The 25,635-nt window shown below is 52.8% G+C and overlaps 3 protein-coding genes across 8 annotated transcripts; 2 read left to right on the top strand and 1 right to left on the bottom strand.

Annotated features, from left to right (window-relative positions):
• The first annotated feature begins 743 nt into the window (after nt 1–743).
• Nucleotides 744–2,366, top strand: PYY (peptide YY). The gene is made up of 3 exons (XM_082371546.1): nt 744–1,744; nt 1,834–1,914; nt 2,064–2,366. Exons 1-3 carry the CDS (start codon nt 1,557–1,559, stop codon nt 2,086–2,088), a joined length of 294 nt encoding a protein of 97 aa, XP_082227672.1. The 5' UTR covers nt 744–1,556; the 3' UTR covers nt 2,089–2,366.
• A 130-nt stretch (nt 2,367–2,496) lies between these two features.
• On the bottom strand, nt 2,497–14,906 carry LOC309618165 (uncharacterized protein; the record flags this gene model as incomplete). Of its 5 annotated transcripts, none has more annotated exons than XM_082371526.1 (3): nt 13,383–14,850; nt 7,059–7,112; nt 2,497–4,258 (listed from the first exon to the last, which is right to left on the bottom strand). In XM_082371526.1, the coding sequence occupies exons 1-3, from the start codon at nt 14,015–14,017 to the stop codon at nt 4,252–4,254; spliced, it is 696 nt and encodes a 231-aa protein (XP_082227652.1). In that variant the 5' UTR covers nt 14,018–14,850. The 5 variants fall into 5 exon arrangements, 4 of the variants coding, with proteins under 4 accessions (XP_082227652.1, XP_082227650.1, XP_082227649.1 ...); XM_082371524.1 differs by lacking the exons at nt 2,497–4,258; nt 7,059–7,112 and adding an exon at nt 11,629–12,103 and having other exon boundaries at nt 13,383–13,562; nt 13,713–14,862; XM_082371523.1 differs by lacking the exons at nt 2,497–4,258; nt 7,059–7,112 and adding an exon at nt 11,629–12,103 and having other exon boundaries at nt 13,383–14,864.
• PPY (pancreatic polypeptide) lies at nt 9,045–10,614 on the top strand. Of its 2 annotated transcripts, XM_082371545.1 has the most exons (4): nt 9,058–9,112; nt 9,881–10,071; nt 10,258–10,329; nt 10,487–10,614. In XM_082371545.1, the coding sequence occupies exons 2-4, from the start codon at nt 9,881–9,883 to the stop codon at nt 10,509–10,511; spliced, it is 288 nt and encodes a 95-aa protein (XP_082227671.1). In that variant the 5' UTR covers nt 9,058–9,112; the 3' UTR covers nt 10,512–10,614. The 2 variants fall into 2 exon arrangements, with proteins under 2 accessions (XP_082227670.1, XP_082227671.1); XM_082371544.1 differs by lacking the exon at nt 10,487–10,614 and having other exon boundaries at nt 9,045–9,112; nt 10,258–10,425.
• Nucleotides 14,907–25,635: the final 10,729 nt, after the last annotated feature.

Genomic DNA, 25,635 nt, shown 5'->3' with positions numbered 1-25,635 from the left:
CTCAGCTGCTTCTGGGGAGGGGACTGGCTTTTGCCTCCTCCCGCCCCTCTCCTCAACTCTTTTTTTTCTTTTTTAATTTATTTATTTTTATTTTTGGCTGCGTTGGGTCTTTGCTGCTGCACATGGGCTTTTCTCTAGTTGTGGCGAGCGGGGGCTACTCTTCGTCGCGGTGCGCGGGCTTCTCTTTGGGTGGCTTCTCTTATTGCAGAGCACGGGCTCTAGGTGCATGGGCTTCAATTGTTGTGGCACTCGGGCTCAGTAGTTGTGGCTCACGGGCTCTAGAGCGCAGGCTCAGTAGTTGTGGCGCACGGGCTTAGTTGCTCCGCAGCATGTGGGATCTTCCCGGACCAGGGCTTGAGCCCGCGTCCCCTGCATTGGCAGGCGGATTCTTAACCACTGCACCACCAGGGAAGCCCTCCCCAACACTTTAACAGACAGGAGACATAGTGGGGTGTCCAGAGAGGCCTCTCCTCCAGGACATCATAAACAGCAGGTGAAGAGCCAAGGTTATAGCTCCCATCCCTGCCTCCGGTAGAGAGAGAGTTTTCCCCACAGGTCCTGTCACTCCTTGGTCCTCCTCCAACATATTACGGAGTAGGGGTTGAAAAGGCTGCCTTTTGGAAGGAGTGGTCACAGGTCCCGCAGGCTGGAAAAAGTGGGTTTGGCCTCCTGCCCCCCTCCCCCCAAGCCCCCACTCCCACCCGTGGACAGGCTAGGAAAGATGGAATCTCCGCCCTGATCCTAGGGGTCATTCCAGGAACCTAGATCCAAATGCTTCACTTCCTCCGAAGGCTAGACCTGCTGTTGGGGGGCTGTGGGGTGAAGATGGGGTTCTGGCTAGGCACCCTATCCAGAGGTACCCTGAGTCCGAGTGCGGGAGCTCCCCCCTCCCCCGGCTCCTTGGAGGTGGAGACATCACGCACTGTCTGGGTGTAAGCTCAGCGATCTGGCATGGGGTGGAGGGAGGAAGGAAGAAGAGCCCTCCCCCCTCCGGCTCCCCCTCCCTTTCCAGGCCTGGATATAAGCCCCGCAGGGAAAGCCCCGAGCTGAGGAGGCCGAAGCCCGACCTGCAGCAGCCGAGCCCTTGGGACTCCTCTCGCCTTCCATCTCCTGATCATCTCTGCCTCTGGAGCTGTCGCTGTGAGTGGCCTGGGACCCAGGAACGGTCTGGTGCTGGGGATCCCAGGCTATCTGGTGGGGAAACTGAGGCTAGGATGGGGGAAACTGGGACTGAGTGGCGGGAAGCTGGATTGGAAGGGGGCCAGCCGACGTGGGAAGGAGAGAGGCGGGGGAGCCCCCATTGCCAGCATAGCCTTCTTCCTCCATCTACCCTTCTGGGTCACACGGGTGGAGGCAGGCAGGGCTTATGCCCCTCTGACAGATGAGGAAACTGAGGCCAGAGACGGTGCAGTGCCTGAGAACACACAGCGAGCAGGTGGCTGACCCTTGGTCGGGTACCAGCCCCAGACAGGCCGCTGGAGCGTGGGCCCCACGGCAGCCTCAGCCTCCTGCCTCGGGGGTAGAGGCTCGGGCTGACTCCAGTGCCCCTTCTCCAGATGGTGACGGTGCGCAGGCCGTGGCCCGCCATGGCCACAGTGCTGCTGGCCCTGCTCTTCTGCCTGGGGACGCTGGTCGACGCCTACCCCCCCAAACCCGAGGCTCCCGGCGCACTCGCCTCGCCGGAGGAGCTGAAGCGCTACTACCTCTCTCTGCGCCACTACCTCAACCTGGTCACTCGGCAGCGGTGAGCTCGTGCGCGGGGTGGGCGGGCCGGGGTCGCCACTAGGGGCGCGGCCGGGCCTGACCCCGCCCATCACTGGCCCCGCCCCGCAGGTACGGGAAACGTGACATCTCGGAAGCTCTACTCTCCAAGCTGCTCTTCCCCGATCCCGAGGACCGACCCGTCAAGTCGCGGTAAAAGCGCCCCGCCACACGCCCTGTCTCCTGGAGCGTGGCCTGGTCCTACTGCCACCCTGGCACCGCCACCTAGTACTTTCCCCAAGTCTCGCCTCCCCAGATCCGACGCCGGGCTCCGTGTGATTCCTTTCCTTTCCCTCCTACAGGCCAGAAGGCGCCTACCTGTGGTGAAGACCCCCAAGGCCTCCTGAAAGATATGCTAATGCACCGACCTCATTTGCATGTTTGCTCCTGACCCCGGAACCTGGATTCCTCTCCCGCTTGCTGCGTCTGGGGAGGGTTCGGGGTGGGGTCCTCATTCCATTTCTCGGTACCCCCGCCCCTTGGTCCCTAAATAAAGAGCAAATTTCACTGAAATGGAAAGCGTGGGTTTCTATTTCCTTTCCCTTCTCCTTCGTGGAGGTGGCATCCAGGTGGGAGTGGAGGGTGGAGACGAGAGAGCTGGGAGGATAGAAGATGGCACGTGAGACAAAAGGCGCCCCAGGCCAGGGCTGGGGTGGAGTTGTGGCGGGGTGGGGTGGGGGGGCTCTCTCTGATCCGAGCTTAGAGAAAACGCTGCCACTCGGCGCGGGGAGTGGATAGCATCCAGACTAGGGTCCTCTGGAACTCTCTAGTCCGGTGGGGTGGGGACAGGTTGGAAGTTCTTCAAAAGGGGTAGAGAGGAGCAGCAAGAATTGTTGCTGAAGGGTGAAAAGTGTGGAAAGGAGCATGCGAGGCGGCCCAGGAGAGCAGGTGGAGACAGAGTTGCCCCCCTCCCCCGAAGATGAAGGTGCTTGGGAGCGTGGGCTTGACACCAACACCCCGGTTACCCCGAGGAGGTGTATCACTAACCCCCGGGCTGTAGTGGCTGCGGGTGGAGATGGGACCCGAGATGGGGCTGTGGAGGGAGAGTTATTTGGGGGGTGAGATGGGTGTGTGTGCTGGGGGAAGGGGTCATTTCTAACACGTCCGTTCCCTGGGCAGGAGGGGCAATGGGAGTGTGGAGGCTGTCCTTTCTCTCAGCAGCCGCCCTCCCCTTTCTGAATTTACACCCAGCAGATAAGTTACTAACCGTGCCCTCCTTGTGACAAGGCCATGACAAGGATATCTTCATTAGGTGGCTCTGGGAGGAGACCCTCAAGCTGGCTCTGCCATAGTTGCAGAAGAGGCCCCTGCTCAGACACAACCTGCCTTGGAGTCCCTGGGGCTCTAACACCTACCCTCCCCTGCGCTGCCTCCGGCCTCCCTGAAGGTAGGGCAGAAGGGTGAGATGGAAGCAGGTCCAGGGCCTGGTCAGGTCACAGGCTGTGTGGACTCTAATGCTCTAAGCCCTTGCCCAGGCCACTCCCCCTGCCTGGAGATCCCTTTCCCTCTCTTCAGTCTGGAGATCAGCTTCAGGGTAATGGCTACCTCATCCCAGAAGCCTTTGTTGATTGCTTGGGGGGTGGAGTTAGTTCATTTCTCTGGTTTCCTCTCCCTACAAGATTGCCATTATCTGAGACCCACTTCCCATCACAATTCCCCCTGTCTTCTCTCCTCTACTCTATCCCCTCCCCATCCCACCCCGCGCCCCAGGAGAGGTGGGATGGGAGCACGCAATGGCTGCCACAAGCTTCGGTTCATTTTGTGGTTGGAGAAGTGGGAGGATGTGAATCTGTGTTGGTGTCCATGGTCCACTGTCTGTTGGTCTGCTTGGGAGAGCCGTGGTCATTTTGAGGCTAATAGAAGAGAACCCTGGTAGAAATTATATGGCCACAGACAATTTTTGCCCAGTTTGACGTGTCTGGTTCAACATCAGTGACATGGGTTCGCCTCACGTCCACGGGGGGAGTGTTGAGAGGTGGTTAATCCACTGCTGATCAGACTCAACCAATGTTGGAGCTGGAGGGAACCTTAGATGTAACATTAATGACGACAATGTAAATAGCTACTTTTTTTTTTTTTTTTTTAAGTGCTTACTGGGAATTCCCTGGTGGTCCAGTGGTTAGGACTCAGTACTTTCACTGTAGGGGCCCAGGTTCGATCCCTGGTCATGGAACTAAGATCCCGCAAGCTGCGCAGGTGGCCAAAAAAAAAAAAAAAAAAGTACTTACTTATGTGCTAGACACTGAGCTATTTGTTTTACATACATTATATTGCTAGGGTATTGATCTGGCTTTTAAGATAAAGACAGAATTAAAAATGGCTTAAACAAGAAAGAAGTTTATTTTTCTCCTACATAAAATAAGAGTGGCATCTCGGGAGTTGGCAGTTCCGCTCCATGGGGGCATCCAACATCCCAGGTTTCTATTCTGAGGCTTCCCCACGCCCTCATCTACACGACTGAAGACGGCCCACCATCACTGCAACCATGTTCTAGTCACTGGGAAGGGGGGGAAGGAGAAAGAGGAGGTGCGCTCGTTACTATGCTGTGTAACAAGTTATCCTATAACTTAGTGGCTTAAATAACCACTGTATTTCACTCATGATTTGGTGTGTCAGGATTGGGAAGGGCTTGACTAGGCAGTTGTCCCTTGGAGCCTCTCATGCAGTGGCTGTCAGAGGTTGGCTGGGTCTGGCAGGTGCTGTTGGCTGTCGTCTGGGATCCCAGCCCGGCACCTACGTGTGGCCTCTCCAGCATGATGTCTTGGGGTAGTTGGACTTACACGGTAGCTGGTTTCCCCCAGAATGAATGCTCCAAGGGAAGCAGAAGGCGGCTACATTGCTGTATTAGTTTGCTAGGGCTGCTGTAACAAAGTACCACAAACTGGGTGGTTTAACAACAGTTCTGGAGGCCAGAAGTCTGAAATCAAGGTGTTTGGCAGTGTTGGTTCCTTCTGAGGGCTGTGAGGGAAGGATCTGTTCCAGGCCTCTCTCTTTGGTTTCTAGATGGGTGTCTTCACTCTGTGTCTCTTCACATCATTTTCCCTCTATGGGTGTCCGCTTCTGTGTCCAAATTTCCCTTTTTATAATAACAATAGTCATGTTGGATTAGGGGCCTGCCCTACTCCAGTATGACCTCATCTTAATTAATTACATCTGCAATGACGCTATTTCCAAATAGGGTCACATTCTGAGGTAGTGGGGGTTAGGATTTCAACATATGAATTGGAAGGGGGGGTAGCAGAACACAATTTAACTCATAACAATTGCCTTTTATGACCTGGCCTCAGAAGTCACATAGCATTTTCCACTATACTCTACTGGTCCAAGCGGTCACAGGTTCACCTGCATTCAAAAAGAGGGGACTTAGACCTCATCGTAGAACTACATGTGGGATAGGAAGTATTTTTGTGGTCACTGTTGGTACCTTTTGCCACAGGGGGGTACATCCACTTGTCAAAACAGAATGGCACAAGTCACTCAAATTCTCATCTCATTGCTTAAAACTTAGTCATATGGCCCTACCTCACTGCAAGAACAGCCCAGGAGATGTCTTCAGCTGAATGGCCATGTGCCCGCTTTAAACTCTTTTATGATGGAAGGAGGAGAGAGTGGATATTGGGGCAACTAGCCTAATCTGCTACAAACACCATCTCCTTTGAACAACAACTAGAAATCATTTGGTCTTATCTATTTATTGAGCAGATGGAAATTTCGAGGCCCAGAGAAGGGGAAAAACTTACAGGAGGCCATAGAGTTGGGGACAGAGGTAAGAGAGCCCACGCTATGCCTGTTCTGATTCCATTAACTGTTAAATCTAAATGCTTCTGCCAGAAATGCAAGACTCCTGATACACACCCTTTCTCCTCTGGTGGCATCTCCCACGATTCCTTGATGTGCGCCCCTGAACCGCTCAGTCCTGCTGCCACCTCCCTGCTTCTGTGAAATAGCATCCCCTCACCCCTCACCATTCCTCACGTCCACCTCAAGTCTCATTTCCTTCGGAACCTTCCTGGTCTGCCCTGAGTATATCTGTAGCCCGAGTCTGAGCTCTCACACCAGGAGTTCTTCAAGGTCAGGGACCCCACGGTTGGTGCAATAGCCTCAGGGACAAAAGATCTGGATGTGGAAAAAAAAAAAAAAAGATCTGGATTTGAGTCCCATCTCTGCCATTCATTGGCTGTGTGACTGGCCTAGTCATTTCATTTCACTGCATTTATTTCTTCACTGCATTTAATTTCATTGCATTTATTTCTTCACTGGTTAAACTGGTAAAACAGGGATCCTTACACCTTAAATAATAATAATGGTTCGCTGCTTTAAGGCTTAGAGAGATGATGTAAGTTGTTAAAGTTCACACAGCTAATGAATGGCAGAACTGGTGAGTAGGAGAGCTGAATCTACAGGTCAGCTTGGCATAGCCTGGCACATGTTTATGAGTAGCCCCTTTCTTTTCCTTTCTTCTCCTACTCACTCCTAACCCATCTCAAAACTGCTATGGCATCGCTCCCTTGCACCCCAAAGGAAAAACTTCCCTCCTTCCACAGCCAGTCCCTACGTTTTTCTTTCCTCCCCATTCATCCATCCCTCTCCCCCAACACGTTATTATATGGATTGGTTTAGCCTTTCTCTTAGCAAGAAAGAAGCCTTCCTCTTCAGGACAAATTTGAGCTGACAATGATAGGATTTGCTTTTGCAGGCACTGTGGGCAGGGAGAGCTACTGAGCACTCCTGAGCCTGCAGGGGACCCTGGAGGCAGATGGAGTCCCCAGGGCGGAGGGAAGTGGAGACAGAGCCCGGGTTCCAAATTAGTGACCTGAGCCCTTAGTTGGTCCTGAGTTGGTCCTGAGGGGGTGGGACAGGGGCCCAAGGTGTGTGTGAGAATCCTCAGCCCAAGGGTTTCCCCAGGGAATGGGGGACCCCTTGGGTTCCTGGTATCTGGGGGTGGCCACTGCTTAGCTTTCGCCACCTCTCCTGCTGCCATCCAGTGTGGGAATAAGACATTGGCCTAAGAGTTGGCCCAGGCTGCTTTGGAGGAACTCTTGTTGGGGGGGGGGGGGCGGGCGGGTATGGAGGATGCGATGCTGGTCCAATTCCTGCTCTTGCAGTCCCATAAGTGGGGACCCCCGTGCCCCTTGCTACTGTCCCTTCACCTTGTGACCCCAGGTGTTTCTGGGGTCTTCCTTTCCTTGTCTCATTGAGCCCTTACGCCATCCCCAACACTGCCCAATGGCCATCGTCCCCGTCCCAGAGGCATGGGGTTTGGCAGGGGGAGAGAGACCACTTCTGCCTTCACTTACTCTGTCTGCAGGTAAGTCCTTGGTGCTTCTCTAAGCAGGGCTTCATGGCAAGCCCTGGGAATATACGAAGGTGAGTGAGAAGCATCGCCAGTCTGGACACAGCCATACGGTTTAGAAAGCACATCCACTACCCCTTCCTCCTCAGTTGTCACAACATCCCTGAGAGGACCCAGAAGAGGAATCACTTGTTTGCAAAGGAGAAAAACGAAAGCTGTAGGTTCAGCTGACATTGTAGAGTAACTGTCATTTCTTAGGCACTGACAAAGCTATGTCCCCTCTGTGACAGGACAAAACTATAGATGGCCCAGCACTTGAGTCAATCCCCAGGTCTACCATCTGTCTGCAGGGGCTGGGAGCTGACGGGGGTGGTGGCCAGAACCCGTCCCACAGCACTACAGTCCTGTGGGAGACCAGACCTGTTGAACTAGGGTTGGAGCCTGGCGCCCTCTAGTGGCAGCCTGCAGCCTCTGCTGGCTTCACCAGAGGCCCTCCTGGGACCAGCCACTAATTCACCCTTGTTTTACCAAGTGGGATCCCGAGGCCCAGAGAAGGGCCAGGGCTAGCAGAGACAGAACGACCTCCATATTTGCTTTGCAGAATGTAAGTTGTTGTCGGGTGAAGCATTATTGTTCTTCTTGTTGCCAGAAATCAGAATTGAGAGGAACAAGGCAGAACACTGGTGTTTCCTGAGGCTTCCTTAATCCTCATTATCTTGAGGAAAAGCAAAGCTCAGATCCCTGCAGCATCACCTCCAGTCCTCACCCTCCCCGGCCCCCCCAACAAATCCTCTCCTGACACACTCTTTTGGTGTCCTGATCTGGGACAGCAGAACCTCAGGGGTGAGAAGTCCTTTGCTCCCTACTCAGGCTCCACTGAGTTATTCAGACAGTCACTTATGCTCCTTGGCCTGAGCTGAGGAGGGGCTGGGGGCTGGGGAAGGGACACTGAACAGGGGAGGCTCAGAGGCTCCTGGGGGCGGGGTGGGGTGGGGGGACTGCTGGTGCTGGTGGGGTTGGGAATCTAAGCCAGAACTTGAGTCCTGGACAGCTGTGTGATCTTGGGCTAGTGTCTTCGCCTCTGTGAGCCTCACGTTTCTCAGCCAAAAAGCAGGAAATTATAGCAATATTTTAACAGCTCTACTTAGAAGAGTCCAGATTTTGGAGTTAGACTTTGTTTCAAACCCTGTATCTCACACTGACTAGTTATGTGGCCTGAGGCTAGTTACTTAATGTCTCTGAGACTTAGTTTCTGAATCTGTAAAATGGGTTGTTGAAGGAACTCACTGAGGTGACTGAGCTGGGAACACTTTGGAAAATTCAAGGCTTTCCAAATGATGCTGGTTTTTATCACTTCCCTGGAATGGGGGTGCTGGGAAACGGCTACCAGATATTGGCACCCCCCTCCCCCCGGGCACATCAGTTCTCATTCTGCATCCTATACATCAGCCAGGGAGAGGGTTTCTCCCTGCCTGGGTCCCCACTCCTTTCCACATTCCCTGGTTACCTGAAGCATCTCCCCCGTTCCCATCTTGTTCTAATCACAAACTGGAAGGGAAGTCCTGAGTCTCCAGCCTTCATCCCTGGAGTCTCTGAGCCACAGCCTCAATCTTCTGCCCTGAGGGAATCTGTTTGAGGATTTGGGTTAATCCTTTGGAGGCAGGTGGGGCTGTTCCCAAGCCTGTAATCAGAACCTTCCAGTTATCCTGATGTCCCAGAACCCCGTCCTTCTTGAACTAAGCCTGCTCCGTGCCCGAAGGCAGAGGGGGGCCTACAGGAGACTGATTGTGGTCCATAACTTTTACCCGTTATGCTGCTAGTGTGGCACCCATAACACTTCCCTGTTCCCCTCCTGTACCTGGCCCTAGCGCTGGCGTTGCGGGCACCCGGGAGACGGTGGGAGGAGGGGGTGAGGGCTGGGGAGTGAGAGAGGCTGACTGGAGGCGGGGACTCTGGGGGGCTGAGGACTATAAAAGGGCCATGGCCAAGGGCAGGGGGATCCATCCGGCCTGAGGCAGGCACCCGCTTGGTCCAGCGCCCGCTCCCTCAGGATTCAGGGTAAGTGGGCTCAGCCTGCCCTGAGCTCCGGGGGTCGGGGGGCTCGGAGGGGCTCGGGCTGGGATGTGGGGAAGGAGCCGGTGCCTTGCAGGGCTGGGGGCCTCCGGAGGCCTGAGGTCTACGTGGGTCTGGCTCTACATCTGGACAAATCCAGCACCCTGGAAGAGCAGCCTGCTGCTGAAAAGAAGACTGCAAATGTGTGGGGGGCAGGGGATGGTGGCCGTGAACACAAATCCACGCGTGTGGCTGGCCTCTTGCTCACAGCGACAGGGGCTGTGGTGTCCTCTCCAGGACCTGCATCAGCATGTCTACCCGTGGCGGGGAGGCTGGGGAGGGTGGGAGGGCAGCACACCAACAGGCAATGGATTCCTGCCCTTTGGTTCACAAGTTCATTCTGTGTGCCCCCAACCTGCAGGGGAGCGGGCGTGCCCTTACTTCCCAGCAGCCCCTCCCCTCCAACTCCCACCCCGCACCTGCCTCTTCAGAGCCATCAGGCCCTGGATGTCATGAGTCCTGTGTCTCCTGCCCCACGGCTCCACCTTCTCTGCTACACTTTTCTGCTTTGCCCGGGCCCTGGCTAAGCTCCGCCTGCTGCGCTGCTCCTGAGAGGGGCTGTCGTGCTCTCCAGGGCAGGGTCTGGGAGGAGGGGTGGTCAGGTCCGAGTAGCCCTTTGCTCTTCGTCCCAGGCTTGGAGACATGGGTGACGGGCTGGGGGGCTGGGCAGGTGGGCTGCGTGCTGTCTCTATCTCCCTGCTCCTTGCTCCTCAGATGGCCGCCGCTCGCCGCTGCCTCTTCCTGCTGCTCCTGTCCACGGGCGTGGCTCTGTTGCTGCAGCCACCACTGGGTGCCCGGGGGGCCCCGCTGGAGCCAGTATACCCGGGGGACAATGCCACGCCGGAGCAGATGGCCCAGTACGCAGCTGAGCTCCGCAGATACATCAACATGTTGACCAGGCCCAGGTGTGTGCGAGAGAGGGAGAGAGACCCCAGCCCTAGACCCTTTCATGCTCTTGGGAAAGCAGAGCATCTCTACTGATCTGGCCTGGGCCCATGTGCCCCGGGCGGGATGGTGCCCAGGGGTAGGCATGAGGCAGGTGAGCTGGCACCTCGGCACAGCGCTGACCCCAGCTACCTCTCCCTTCCCAGGTATGGGAAAAGAGACCAAGAAGGCTCGCTGGACTTCTCGGAGTGTGGATCCCCCAACGCAGCTGCCCCCAGGTGGGCTTGGTTCCCTGCCCTGTGTGTCCAGATGCCTGGGGCGGAAACGGGGGTGTGTGTCGGGGACGGGAGAACAGGGGCCTAGGGCTGGCCTGAGGGCTCCCAAGGGCACGAGGACTACCCACTCATGCTGCCATGTTCTGCCCTCTCCTTACAGGCAGCTCAGCCCAATGGACTCGTAAAGCCACCTCCTGCACCTCTGACTCCAGGGCAGTGCCGGCCCAGCTCTCCCTTCCGCACCCTTGGCTCTGGCCGCAGCTTGCTCCCTGCTCCCACGCAGGCTAAATAAAGCACATCAAAGTCATAGCCTCATTCTCTCTGTGTGTCTCTGTGGACCCCAGGTCGGGGCAGGAGCAGGCCCAATGCACAGGAAGAAAGGGGGAGGCCAGGGGGAGGAGAAGGGAAACAAGGGTGTTAGGAATGATCCAGAACGTCTGTAGGGTCATCAGAGCCATCCAGCTCATCCTCTCCACTTCACAGAGGGGCAAATTGTGGCCCAAGAGGAGGCAGGGACTCCCCCAGGTTCATTCAGCAAGTCAGTGAAGCTTGAATCGTCCCATTTCAGCATCTCTAGACCCTCCTGATCATTGGCTTGATGGCAGCCCTGCCCGCAAATGCACCCCCATCAATGCTTTCCTATAGCCTAGGCAGTAGGTGAAGCGCTCATTTATACTAAAGTGTCCTTGGCATGGGGGCGGGCGCGACAGCCCAGCCCAGAGGAATGACTGGGGTTAAGACAGTCACCGGTTACACCTGTGGCATCGGAGCTGCCCTCCTCTGGGCAGTCAGAGGTGTGTCACTGTGCGTGTTCAGTTGAAGGGTGGCTCCTCACGGCACGGTGCCCAGCAGGTTGTTGGGAAAAGGAGCCCCTGTGTGCCAGGGGCATTTAACCCTCTCTGTGAGGGGGGAGAAACTGTTATCCTCACTCTACAGAGGACGAAACCGAGGCTCAGAGAGGTCCAGCAGCTTGTCCAAGGCCCGGCAGCAGATGGCAATCTAATACAGGGATACAGCATTGGCTTTAGAGTCAAATGAACCTGGGTTAGAATCCAGGATGTGTCATGTTCCCTCTGTGTGATTCTGGGCCAGGACATAACCTCTCTGAGCCTCAGGTCCCTCATCTGTAAAATGGGAAAAGTGATGGGGTTGTAGTGAGCAGGACGTGAAATAATGCATGTGAAACATGTAGCACGGCCCTTAACCCAGAAAAGTGCTAGTGGACGGGAGCTTCTGCAGGGCAGACTTACAGCCAACCAGCTGCTTCCATGAAGCACGGTGGACAGACGAGCAGAGGCATGACTAGTCTTCAAATATATGCAGCTCCAGCTTGCGGAATAGGGTTACGGTTAACGCCGTGCGGCTCCAGGAGGGGCTCCGGAAGGCAGGCTTTCCTTGACTGTAAGTTTCATCTTCGAAGAACCAGAAAACTGGAAAGGACTTGCCCTGAGAGGTAGTGAACTCCTGGACATAAGAGCTATTCAAGCAGTCGCAGGAGGGGAGGCCGCAGGAGGAACTCGGCCTTCCAGGGAGGAGGCTGCATTGGCTGGGCGCTCCGGCCACCGCCAGGAGTCCGATCTGTGGATTGCACACTCCAGCTCTGGGAGGGTGAGGACCCGGATCCTGCCCGGGGAGGCCTGCCCTGACGAGGGGTCCCAGTGGCCCTTGCCAGCCCTCGCCCTTCTCAGGCATCCAGAATAGGTGGGGATGGGCTGGTGTGTCTGTGACTGGGAGGGAGTGACCTTGTCTCTCTCCTCTTTTCCTGGCCTGGGAGCACCTGTGGATAGGGGACAGTCATGGCAGGGGTGTGGGGAGAAGTGAGAGAATTCAAACCTTCTTGGTTCCTGGAATGGCTCCTCCTGCCTCCCCTACATGTCCTGCCTGACGAGATGGGGCTTGTGGGTTCGGTGGATGAGGGGGTCCACTTTTCTGGGCTCAGCACCTCACATTGACCCCATGGCAACGACACCACCACAATTGTGGTTCCCCTCAAGTCTTGGCTGTGTCTGGTGTGTGCAAACGACTTGAAAGTGGAACTAGGCCCTAAAAGGCAAAGGGCTGGAGAGGATGCCGCCACTGGGCAAGCACATGGCTCAGGCTGATTCTGACATCCAAGAGGGTGTCCGGGAGGGGGGCTGGTTTCAGCAGGAGAATAGAGCTTGAGTTTGGATGATGGAGCCTTAAGTCCCAGAATTTTCCCTGGCAGCTAAGGGGATGGGCTCTAGGTTGGGAGAGGTGTAGTTACTTCCCAGGAGCAGGAATCGGGACTCTGCTCAGGACATACCTGAGTGTGACAGTTGGATCAGGACGGGGCCCCTGCCCCCAGGGGAGACAGCTTCTCGGGGACAGGCCTGGCTGGGCGCCTGCCCTCTCCCTGCGCTGCTCACAGCCAGAGGGGCTGAGAGGGTCCCCGGGGGTGGGGCAAAGGCAGGACCTTAACGCTCTGCACACTGGGGGGCTGCTTGTTCCTGTGCCAACCCTGACCTCCCAGGCTGGCATCAAAGCTGCCCTGCTCAGGGCAGAAGCTTGCGAGGGGTGGTCTGGCTGAAGCTCCTCCTCTGAGGTTGCTGGGACCCACTTCTCTCACCTCTGCTCTCCCTCTTGTTTAGGGCCCCCCCGCCCCTCCCCCGTAGTGGTGTAAGTGCCTGAGGTGGGGGAAGGTGGATGGGTCGCAGGGAGGAAGCAGGGAAGACCCCACAGCTGAGGTCTTTTTCCTCCTACTGTAGCAGCTCCAGGAACCCCTCTCCCGCCTCCAAGGGCAGGTCCCTTCTTGCCCAGGACCCACAGAAGTCAAGGAAGCAACAGAGATTCCGTTTCTCTTTATTGTTCTCACCGGGGCCGGGCTGGGCAGGAGTTGGGCCCCTCTCAGAATATAAAGAGGGTCGGTGGGCAGGGAGACTTGAGCTGGGCTTCTGGAAGTCAAAGCCCAGCCTGGAGAAGGAAGTCCCCGGGGCCCTGGATTCCCCCCAGCCCTCAGGGCTTCCTTTCGCTCCCGCCCAACCTGCCCCCAGTTCCGAGGCCCCTGACTGGTGCCAGCCGAGCCCAGGCTCTCCTACCTGGGGCCCCGGGAGGAGGCTGCTGGTCGGGGTTTCGCGGCGTCCCGGGGTGGCGGGTTCCTGGTGTTCTGTCGGGGGAGTTTCGTGGCGTTCGCTGATAGGGGTTTCGTAGCGTTTGCTGGTGGAGTATTCTTGGGGTTGTTCGCGTCATTAGAGTTCTTGGCGTTCTTGGACTTCACGCTGGGGAACACGCCTTTGCAGAGGTCAGGCGGCTGCTCTGCGAGCCCGGTTCCGGGCTGCGATGCGCAGGGAGTGGGGTGGGGTAGGGTTGGGTAGCGGGGGCAGGTGGTGTCTGTTTCCTCCCCTCCCCCTCCCTTCCTCCCTGCCCACCTGCTGTTGCAGAGCTTCTCTATGTACTTGTTGAACTGGCCGAAGTTGGGCAGCCAACGGGCAGCCCTGGGCCTGAGACGCTGCGGCACTTGCACCTCCTCCCCCACGGCCCCGTCAGGCCTCAGCAGCGGCAGCAACCGCAGACACAGCAGGCCGAATGCGCACGCGCAGCGCAGAGCCGACGTCTGGAGAGGGCGGGGCAGAAGCGGGCGGTCACGTGACGCCCAGACCTCCGACGCGTGGCGGGGTGGGCAAGCTGGGGCGCCCGGGCGCTCAGACCCAGGGACCCTCAGACTCTGGGACATAGACAGGTACACTACTGCCGTAAGGGACTTCCAGGTGCCCAGGCCGAATGGTGCACACCTGGCCGTGCACAGGGATGAGAACAAAGCACCAGGTAAACGGGGCGCCTGGCGATGGACTGGGGGTCACACCCTGAGATGAACACACCAGGACGCCATAGAGCCATTGGTCAGCTCCCTGATCTCACTAACTTCCGTGACTCCTTCCTCACCCCACTCTGGCCTCTCCCGCCTCTTTGCTGTTCCTCAACAGTGCCAGACATGCCGTTCACTCTGCCTGGAAGCCTTCTTCCTGATATACGTGTGACCAACTTCCTCGCCTCGCCTTCAGGAGTCAGCTCAAAATTCGCCTTCTAAATGGACCCTACTCTGACGCCCCTATTTAACGCTGCAACTCATCCCTTCATCTTGTTCTACTCCCCCCGCCCCCTCACCGCACCTTCTAACTTACTATATTCTATGCTTATTTTTTCTTGTCTTCATCCCCAGCAGTAACCCCTCCACCGCTCCACCAATGTAAGCACCATGACAGCTGGCCTCTTTGCCTGTTTTGTTCACTGATGTATCACGAGTACCTAGAACAGTGCCTGACATTTAGTAGGTGCTCAATACTACGTGTTAAATGAAAGACTAACACAGTTGCATACAGGAATGCTAGCCCAAGGATCCCCACACACACCCAGCCGTGCACAGAGAATTTCGTGCTGGCAACACACAGGCACACCCAGTGATTCACATACTTTGATGCCCATACACATGCTACATACCACCGGAGCCCCTGAGACCCTCAACCCTCTCTTGACCAGGAACGCCTCTCCTGCCCACCACCCAAAGCAGGGACAGGAAACCCTGGCAGCTGTCCTGGCCATCAGACTGGCAGAGGGGGCTGCCCTGGCCTCATTCATGACCTTAATGGCCTGAGGAGGGGCGCTTGGTGCCAGCCTCCGTCCCAAGCTCCTGGAGAGCACAGCTGACAGGGACCACCAGACATTACCATGGTGCTGGGCAGGTGCAGAGCGGCACGGCAAAAGGGTCTCTGGTCAGGACCTCCCAGACCCTTTATATTCCTCGGTGTCCATGCCCCCTTTCCCTCTAAGTCTCCATCTCCTCCTTCTCCTTCCCCTGTGTCATAACCTGGGAGTTGGGAACAGGGAGAGGGTGGGGGTTGAAGCACATGGGCTGCCAGCTGTCCTGACCAGGGCACAGTCCCTGCAGAGGCCCAGAGGCGTGGGTGGCAGAGGCAGAGGCACTGAGGAGTAGGGTAACTTTTTGCTCCAAGCCTACAGATCCTAGGGAGGAACTGTCTCTGGGGTTGAGAGGGGGCTGTGCTTTTCCCAGAGGCTATTTTCAGGGTTGGGAGGGGAGCTATGTTGAGAGACCAGGCGTTCCTTCCCATCCAGCTGGCTCCAGGGTGCCTCCTTTCCCTGCAGGGCTGCTGTGAGGCCTCAGAGCCCCTGCTCCTGGCTTCTAGGCCTCTGGCGTGGGGAGGGTGGGGGGATGAAGGTGAGGTTTCTTCCTTCAGGACCGCAGACCTCACTGCTCATCCTGGGTATTTTCCCAGCCTGCCCTGCCACTCTGGAGCCCCTGATGGATGACCCGCAGAGCCCTCTGAAGGGTGGTGGGTCTTGGCTGCCTGCTTGAGGGATGAACTCAGGCCTTGGGCTGCCTCAGGTCACAGAGTTTTGGCTGTGTGGCCTGTCAGGGCCCCTGTAACTGCTCAACATTACTGCTTTTCTGGGGTAAGGTTGTGAAATGTAGGCTGATGCTTTTTCATGCCCATCCCACTCCCAGAAGGGGCACAGTAGGAAGAGCAGGGGCTTCTGGGTAGGAATCCTGACTTCACTACTTCCTGGCTGTGTGACCTTGATTAAGGGACATTATCTCCCCTGAGTCTCCGCAGCCTTGTCTGTGCAATGGAGCTGGTTACACCTAGAGCACAGAGCTGTTGTGAGGATTGAGTTGGATGATGTAGCTGAAGCCCTTGGACAGCTCCCGGCACAAATAAGTGATTGGCATGTGTGAGCCCCTCTACTCCCAGATGCGCTCTTTCCCCCCACCCCCATTCACACTTCTCCTTCAGGGGAAGGGATGAGAAACTCAATGTCAATGTCACAGAAGTTTATGGGATGGCTCAGTAGTCAAGTGAGACCAGGACTACATTTCCATGGAGCCAAGAATCTCTAGAAAAAGCAATGAGATTCCTATGATAAAATTCCATAGTACAAGGCAGGAGGAGAGATGTAGGGGCCAGTGTACCTCAAATCCCAACAAATAGGCTATTATTTATCCTACTTAGGCACAAGCCCAGTGCTGATGCCCCCATCCCCGAAAGAGCTCAAATATGTGTCCTCTTGCAGCTTTGGCTGTGAGAACCCAGGCTGCCCTTACAAACCCCTGGGCTCCTCCTCCGGCGCCAAGGGCCCTCAGTCCCTCACTCTTCCGGGCTCAGTTCATTCCAGGAACCATCAAGTTCTGAGGGATGGTGCTCGGCTCCCCTCCTTCCTGGCCCAGAATAAGGGAAAATGCTGGATAGGGTGAGCAGGTTGCAGGAAGAGGCATAAAGGACTCAATATTATTATCAATAACAGTAGCTCTATGAATATAGAGTTATATATTGATAACCGATAATCGTTGCAGTTGCTCAGTGCCGGGTACCAGGAGGAGCATTCTGTTGCAGCATCTGTAATATTGATGACCCACGCAGGCACTGTGAACTCCTTTTCATTTGAGGAAACAGGCTCAGAGAAGTTCTGAGACCTACCCTATTGGATCTGGAGAAGCAGGCCCATTTTCTTGGAAAGCTACCCCCAGCCAGTTACGTGCCTCTCTGTCCTTCAGGCCTCGGGCCATCTGCAGTCCTGAGTCCCCCTCCATCACCTCCCAGCCCCTTGGTCTATCAGCTGCTCCTAACTCAAGCAAGACTGCTGGCCAAGCTCTGCACCCCTCCCCCCTCCCAGTCTCCTTCCATCTGCTTGGCTCTGTTTCTCCCAGGGGCCTTTTCGAGTGAACTCTTCTCTGTTGCTCCAATCAAGACACAGGCATCAGCATCAGACTGACCTGGGCTCCAAGCTTACCATTGCTGCCTGCTGGCTGTGCATCCCTGGATAAGTCACTTTACTTCTCTGAGCACGGTGTCCTCAGCTATGGCGGGTACATTACAGCTAGGTCACAGGGTTATTGGGAGGCAAAACTGAGAGAAGGCTCCTTAGGCTTTCAGCCCCAAATCTGCCTTGAATTCTGTGAGTTGCCCCTGGACCCTTCAGAGAAATTCCCTCTTTTGCTTAAGCTGTCTTGAGTTGGACTTTTACTTGCTACCAAACCAAAGCGAACCGAAAAACCTTTGATTAATAAGCCTCCCATTACTTCCTGGATAAAGCCCAATCTTCTTAGCATGACATCTAAAGTCCTTCACAATTTGACCTCAGCCTACTTAAAAAAAATAACTTTAAAAACAACTTTATAGAAAAATTTAAACACAAAAATCCACCCATTTTAAGTGTACAATTGGATGCGTTTTGACAAATATGTAATCAACCCCACAGTCGAGATACAGAACATTTTCATCACCCCAGCAAGTTCCCTCCTGCTCCTTTCCAGCTCATCTGGCCAGAACCAGGCATCCCCTCAGGCTGAGAATGTGGCCCAGGATGGAAGGTTCTGGAGGAAACAGTTGTCTGTGGTGACTTAGGAGAAAATGTAGCTATCGTGTTAAGAAATTAAGTAGGTTATATATTGAGCCCTCATTAGTAGAGTAAATATTAAAATGACAAGAATGCAAATAATATCATCTTAAATTGAGGCTGGGAAAAGAAATGCTGGTCTGGAAATTACTGGTATTTTGTCTTACAGGAAAAATGACAGTCAGCTTACTAATTCTCACTCTGGTCTGGCCCAGGGGAGGCCTCCCTCAATAAGAGTGCATAGAACAGATGGTGCAGCCCCTGTGGGAAACAGTCTGGCCGTTCCTCAAAATGCTAAACATAGAATTACCATATGAACCAGCAATTCCATTCCTAGGTGTGGGCTCAAAAGAAATGAAAAACTATGTCCACACATAGCAGTATTATCCATTATAACCAAAGAGTGGAAACAACCCAAGTATGTATCAACTGCTGGATGGATAAACAAAATATGGTACAGCCATGAAATGGAATGTTATTCAGCTATAACGGAATGTATGTAGTAAAGAACTTAACCTTGCAAAGTCGATTGCTGGTTGTCTAGGGCAGAGCGGGGTGGGGGGGGATGGGAGGTGACTGCTAAAGGGCATGAAGTTTCTTTTGGGGGGGGTGATAAAAATACTCTAAAATTGATCGTGGTTGGCAATTGCACAGCTCTGTGAATGTACCAGAAACTACTGAATTGTACAGAGTAAATGGGTGAATTTTATGGTATATGAATTATATCTCAATAAAACTTTTACCCCCCAAAAAAGAGTGTGAGTGGAATTGAAGCTCCTAGAAAGGGGACTTTGCTGTGTTCACTGGTGTGTCCCAGTGCCCGCAACCCCTCCAGGAGGACAGGTGCTTAATAAATATTGTGCAATAAATACGCCAAGTGACCCCTGTAACTGAAGCAGGGCCCTGAGGACTCCCAGTCTGGAATTTTCCAGACCACTCCCCTTTGCAAAAACAAGAGCTGTTCTTAGAGCATCTGTACCTCCACTCTGCTTTGGAACCCCGCCAAAAGGCTTAGCCAGATTGCGTTGAGGCCTGTGGCCTAAGAGTGAGGGCAAGACAAGGAGAGTGGGAGGGACATCAAGAAGATTGACCTACTGTGTCCCAGGCATGGGATCAGCCCCTCCAGCCTCCCGTGGGTTAACCCAAATACCCACATCATCAAAGAGATTCCTTGGGGCGAAAGATTTGAGTCTGAGTCTTTCAGATCCATGGGCTGTGAGGAGAGACCCAAGCCTGTCTCCTTTGGAAGGAGTCTCAGGCTTGGAGGAAAGGGTATTGGATGCTCCAACCAAGCTCAGACGGGAAGAACCAGGCTCAAGAATTGACTCGCTGCATTTCTCTCTGAGACTCTCTGATGCCTCCCCAGATGGCTTTGGCCCCATCTGGGAGGTGGCCTGGCCTGCCCTCCCTCATCCCCCGGGAACGTGCAAGGAAGTGAAATTCACATCCTGATTTTTCATATTATGTTACTCAGGCAAGATAGTTAACATGTGTTCACTCAACTAACGCCAGGCATCTGTTCTCCTCCAGGCATTGGGCAGTGTCCATGGGACAGGGAGTGAGTAAGGCACTGTTCCCCCTGCTGGAGTTCAGTCTAGCACAAGAGCCAGACGTGGGCATCACCTGCCAGAAGACCCCATAAACGCTGTCACAGCCGCTTGAGCAGAACAAGAGCCCCAGGAGTCCAGGGCAGGGCAGGGCAGGGAGGGGACCAGAGAGGCCTCATAGAAGAGGAATTGCCAGAATTGGGCCCCAGGGGGGATTTTGCTGGGCAGAGGAGCAGAAAACAGCTCATTCCAGACAGAAGGAACAGCACAAGCAAAGGTGAGGTGTGTGTGTGTGTGGGGGGGGGCGGATGTGAGGGTGCAAGACTATCCAGGAGGCCACTGGAGTGAAACAGGTAGAGGGTTGGACAGGTACAATGAGGCAGGAACAGCAGGAAATGTGGCTGAAGAAAGTGGATTGAAATGCAGGGGAAAGATAAACAAACTTCCATACATCTCACAAAGGAAGAGTACCACTCAGCAAGAAAAGAGAACAAATGGCTGAGATGCCTAACAATACGGAGAAATGTCAAAAACGTGATGCTGAGTGAAATAATTCAGACACAAAAAGAACACACTGTTTGATGCCATTTATATGAATGGCAAAACTAAAATAAAATAGGCAAAACTAATCGATGGAGATCAGATCAGAGAGCAGCATCAAACTGCCACTGGCATTTTTCACAGAAATAGAACAAAAAATTTCACAATTTGTATGGAAACACAGGGGACCCCGAATGGCCAGAGCAATCTTGAGAAAGAGAAATGGAGCTGGAGGAGTCGGGCTCCCAGACTTCGGACTATACTGCAAAGCTAGAGTGGTCAAGACAGTATGGTACTGGCACAGAAACAGAGGTATAGATCAATGGAACAGGATGGAGAGCCCAGAGATAAACCCACGCACATATGGTCACCTTATCTTTGATAAAGGAGGCAAGAATGTACAATGGAGAAAAGATGGCCTCTTCAACGGGTGGTGCTGGGAAAACTGGACAGCTACATGTAGAAGAATGAAATTGGATCACTCCCTAACACCATACACAAAGGTGAACTCAGAATGGATTAAAGACCTAAATGTAAGGCCAGACACTGTCAAACTCTTGGAGGAAAACATAGGCAGAACACTCTATGACATAAATCACAGCAAGATCCTTTTTGACCCACCTCCTGCAGAAATGGAAATAAAAACAAAAATAAACAAATGGGACCTAATGAAACTTAGAAGCTCTTGCACAGCAAAGGAAACCATGGACAAGATGAAAAGACAACCCTCAGAGTGGGAGAAAATATTTGCAGATGAAGCAAGTGACAAGGGGTTGATCTCCAGAGTTTACAGGCAGCTCATGCAGCTCAATGTCAAGGAAACAAACAACCCAATCCAGGAATGGCAGAGGACCTAGATAGACATTTCTCCAAGGAGGATATGTGGATTGCCAACAAGCACGTGGGGGAATGCTCAACATCATTAACCGTTAGAGAGGTGCGAATCAAAACTACAGTGCGATGTCATCTCGCACCGGTCGGAATGGCCATCGTCAAGGAAGCTGCAGACAGTGAGTGCTGGAGAGGGTGTGGAGAAAAGGGAACCCTCATACACTGTTGGTGGGAATTTAAAAAAAAAAAATTTTTTTTTTGAAGTTGATTTTTTCATGTTTAATGTGAAAATGAAGATCTCATGAAGTTTACATATCACAGTATTAGGCATTACTTAATATCAATTTTGATAGCTATAGTTACATCATCTAAAAAAATTACATGACGATTGGTGGCACCTTATATGCTTTTCAAAACTGCAGTAAAACAGAAATAACGTGAATGCAAATACGTATTGCCAAGGACCTACGGATCACACTCAAATGACTGGATGGCAAACTTTACATTTTAGCAAGATAAAAAGAAACTGCTAAATCTTTTTTTTCCCCTGTATTAAAATAATGAGTCTTAGATGACAAAGTAACAAGATCCAAGATACCTTAAATCAAAATACTTACGAAAAGTTCAATAATGTTTTAGAGCAAACAAAAAACAAAAAGGTGAGATTAAGGAGATCATTCGTATTCTAAATTTAATTTTTTCTGTTGGTTCTTAGTTACAAGCATTTCAAAGACTCTTTAAATAATACTTTTAAACTCCTAGTTAAAATAAAATGAGGCGAGGTAATATTTAATTAAAGCAACAAGTTATACCAGTTATGTCAAAATATCTTCCTGTTAATTTCAGAGATATTTTGTACTATTCAACAAGGAAGAAACTTGAACAATTATCTCAAGATAATGCTGCCTCATCAGCGGAGCAGTGGAGAGGTGAGGTCGTGCAAGGCTCCTGAGGCCTGTGCAGGGAGAGGAGGATGAGAAGGAACTCTTTTGACTGAAGTTTTGCTGGCAGGGAACTCCCTCCTGTCCTGTGATCCCCAGACCCAGGAGGAGAAGGAGGACAGCTCCTTTATCGTGGTATCACAAACTAACAAATGCCTAATGTGTCCCTTTCCCAGCTCCCCCCTCCAAATGGGGGTGCCTCTAAGAGGGATGTTAGCCTCACATCAGACCCAGGAGAAGGGGGAAGGAATTTGGCGTTGACTTAATAAAAGTGTCTGATGAATAGATAAATGACAAGGACCTACTCTATAGAGGACTATATTCAATATCTTGTAATAACCTATAATGGAAAAGAATATATATATAACTGAATCACTTTGCTGTACACCAGAAACTAACACAACCTTGTAAATCAACTGTACCCCGATTAAAGAAAAGAAAGAAAAAAATGTCTGATGAAACATTATATACATATATATACTTAAAATTCATAAAAAGAAACGTCTTTCATCATGCGGATGTTGATCAGCTGTTTTTTTTTTTTTTTAATAATTTTAATTAATTAATTTTTATTTTTGGCTGTGTTGGGTCTTAGTTTCTGTGCGAGGGCTTTCTCTAGTTGCGGCAAGCGGGGGCCACTCTTCATCGCGGTGCGCGGGCCTCTCACCATCGTGGCCTCTCTTGTTGAGGAGCACAGGCTCCAGACGCGCAGGCTCAGTAGTTGTGGCTCATGGGCTTAGTTGCTCCGCGGCATGTGGGATCTTCCCAGACCAGGGCCCGAACCCGTGTCCCCTGCATTGGCAGGTAGACTCTCAACCACTGCGCCACCAGGGAAGCCCCTGATCAGCTGTTTTTGCATGTCCCTTTGTAAGGAGAGGACCGTCTCTCCCCTGAGTGAGGGGACGGAGCTGGCTCCTCTTGAGGGCATCAGCTCTGCCTCTGCTCTCAGATGCTGTGCCAGGGACAGCAAGGACCAGAGACCCTGGAGCCCCCAGCTGGGTGTGGCCAGGGGCCAGTCATGGACCTCTCTGGGCCTCCGCGTCCTCAGACACCAAATGGAAGCCCCCTTCGCAGGGTGGGCACTAGAGAGCACAGATGGGGCCATCAGTTCTTGGCGGCCTCTTCTCTTCCCTTGGGTCTGGGGGCACATTCATCTGCTCTCCTCTGGGTTCCCTCAGCTCTTCCTGCTGCTCTGAGTCCATAGCTACCTTCCCATGTCCATAGCTACCTTCCCATGTCCATAGCTACCTTCTCAGGCAAGAGGCCTTGGGGGTCGTCTCTGCATCCAGCCGCCCGGGAGTCCTCACCTGTCCACGCCCCAGCCCCAGTCTAATGACCAAGGGCCTCAGGCCACATCTCTTGCTGACGATCCCTTACATGCACCTATTGCCAGCCTTGGCTGTACGTTGGAATCCCCTGGGGAGCTTTTCAAACTTCTTTTGCGTGGCCCCGCCCCCAGAGCCTGCACCCGTGTTGACCAAGTACGCACTTGAGGGCAAGCGGTGCGCTAGGTGCTGGAGTTACAGCGGTTAATAAGATACATTCACCGTCTTCAAAGAACTTCACAGGTGTGGAAATAGGTATTTATTTAGTGGAATAATGAACATTTCAAGAAATACCTATCAAGAGGTTACCTCTTGGAAATCCCTGGTGGCAAGAAGAAGGTTTTTATCTCCTTTATGAGCAGAGCGGAAAGTGGTCTCCTGAGATACACAGATTGATGGAGTTGGAAGGGAATTTAGTTAACTAGTCCCTGTGCCCCAACCTCCCATTTTACAGATGAGGAAACCAAGGCCAAGCAGCTGAGTTTTCTGTGTGGGAGGAGGAAAGCGGTCTCCGAAAGCCAGAAGGCTCTTGCATTGTGGCATCCCCGCCAGGTGCTCTTGAGAGCTGCTAAGCTGTTCTCAATCCAGTATCTGATGCCAAGTGAATAAAAGATTTAGGGCGCATTAGTAAAAGTATTTTAATCAAGTCTAGATAAATTCAAGATTAGATTAAGCTGTGATGGATAACGGCTAAGGATTAGCAAGAAAGATTACAAATTGTTTCTAGGTATTTATTTCTTTTAAGGCTGATGATTATATGCATAATCTTTAAGTCAAATTTAAATGTTATTTAAGTTCAGCTGTTTTTGTGAGTTATCATATTTTTGTAAGTTGAAGAATAATTGATGGAAAACTAAGCAAATCTCTTTACTAACCAAACCTACTAAGCCTGGCTCTGCCACTAGCTTGTTGGGTGATCCTGGGCAAGTCACTGAACTTCTCTGGCTTTCAGATTCTTCATTTATAAAACGAAGCTAATAATGGTAGCTATGAAGTGAGGTGCAGCATGTATAGTGGAGCCTGAGGCCAGATGACCTGGGGTCAAATCCCAACTCTACCACTTAGCATAATGCCTTTGGGTAAATTGCTTAACCTCTCTGCACTCAGTTTCTTCATCTGTAAAATGAGGTGATAGTATTCCCCACCTCAGCATGTAATTATGAGGATCAAAGAAATTAATACATGTGAAGAGACTGAAGTGTGCCTGGCAGTGTGCTTACAAATGGTGGCTCTGGTGGGGATGATATTTAGAGCTCAGGGCATCAGCCCACAATTGTAGGATAAAAATTTAAACCATGAGCAAGCTCTCTGAAAATCGAAGAATGCAGATCTAATCAGTGGGGTGAACTGTGACTAAGCAGATGCTCTAGACTCAGGGGAAAGAAAAGATCTCCTTCATTTCTCCTAACCCCCGCCTCCTTTCACTCCTTCATCTTTGACCCTCCCCCATTCCTGCCCTGTCCAGGGTTATAGGGGCACTCCAAGGCACTGTTGGCTTGTGGGAGTCTCCAGCAATGGACACTGGGTTTTTGGGTTGGCTAGCAGGACTTCCTCCCACTCCCAGGGTCTGCACTGCCTTTTGTGAGCTCGTCCCCACTCTAGTGATGGGCTACTTATTCCTGGCCCCCTTACATGGTGCCCACAGCAAAGCCATTGGCACCTTGGTTGGGCACTGGAGGAAGAGGATAAGAGAGGTGGGTGGCACAGATAGGGCTGGGCAAGATGCCACTAATGGGTGTGTGGGCAGCAGGAAGAGGACACGCTTTCTGTACCAGATACCTGGGGCTTCAGAAGCCCTGGGGTGGACCACCGCCTTCCCCAGGAAGACTTGAGGCCAGTTATGGGTACATCAGACAGCCAGAGACAGAGACTAACCACCCACTGCCCAGCTGGCACCTAGTGAGAGCCTACTCAGACCTACTCCCAGGAAGGAACCACATTTATGGGGCACTTTCTGTGTGCCCGGCACTGTGGCAGCCACTCTATGTCCTCTCCCAGGACGGAGGCTGTTATCCCTATTGTGCAGATGAGGAAATTGAGGCTCAGAGATGTTATGTAACTGGCCTAGGATACGTACACCACGTGGCGGAGCCAGGATGTCAGCACAGAACTGTCTAGTTCCAGAACATCCCACCCCATGGGGTTGTGGCAGAGTAAAGCAAGGAGGCAGAGCAAAGTACGAGTGTTGGGCCAGGGGTGGGGAGAGGGGAGGAGGGCCAGGAGGCTGCTTTCGGGAGAGGTTTTGCTCCTCCAGACCAGCAGTCTAACGTGGGTGCAGAGCAGATTGGTGTGTGTCTGGTGGTGGTGGTGGTGATGGTGGAGGGCGTTTCAGGCTGTCTTGAGGTTGTGACGGGAGCAAGGGGCCAGGACACTTGGTTCTCCAGGGAGGGTTTGGTTTGGTCCTGGTGAGGAGGCAAAGCTACCTGTCTAGATGCCCTGTTGAGGCTGGGATTGAAGAGAGGGTAGGGGCACAGCTTTTTCTTTAGAAATTTGGTTTCCAAAGTGGGGAATGCACCTAGGGGTGCATCAGATGATCCTTTAGGGTGTGGTAAGAAAATATTGGAACTTCTATTCATAGTTTAAAAAATAATCATGAAAATTTTTTGGTGCATGAATGATTTTTAATAAACATATTAGTTCAATCGCATAAATATAATATATAAACATAAATATACATACAGTGACGGTTCCAAACTTTATTTATTTATTTTTTTTACTGAGAGCTACAGCCAATAGAAAAGACTTTCAGAACAAGAC

This window comes from Balaenoptera borealis, assembly GCF_965194805.1.
Source record: "Balaenoptera borealis genome assembly, chromosome: 20".
In the NCBI taxonomy this organism is placed as follows: domain Eukaryota; kingdom Metazoa; phylum Chordata; class Mammalia; order Artiodactyla; family Balaenopteridae; genus Balaenoptera; species Balaenoptera borealis.
Note: the sequence above shows the minus strand (reverse complement) of the source record. Positions and strands in the feature narration are given on the sequence as shown.

Coding starts and splice junctions, on each gene's coding strand:
- PYY (XM_082371546.1), top strand. CDS start 1,557: ATGGTGACGGTGCGCAGGCCGTGGCCCGCCATGGCCACAGTGCTGCTG. Junction 1,745..1,833: donor AACCTGGTCACTCGGCAGCG/GTGAGCTCGTGC, acceptor CCCGCCCCGCAG/GTACGGGAAACGTGACATCT. Junction 1,915..2,063: donor GACCGACCCGTCAAGTCGCG/GTAAAAGCGCCC, acceptor TCCCTCCTACAG/GCCAGAAGGCGCCTACCTGT.
- PPY (XM_082371544.1), top strand. CDS start 9,881: ATGGCCGCCGCTCGCCGCTGCCTCTTCCTGCTGCTCCTGTCCACGGGC. Junction 10,072..10,257: donor AACATGTTGACCAGGCCCAG/GTGTGTGCGAGA, acceptor CTCCCTTCCCAG/GTATGGGAAAAGAGACCAAG.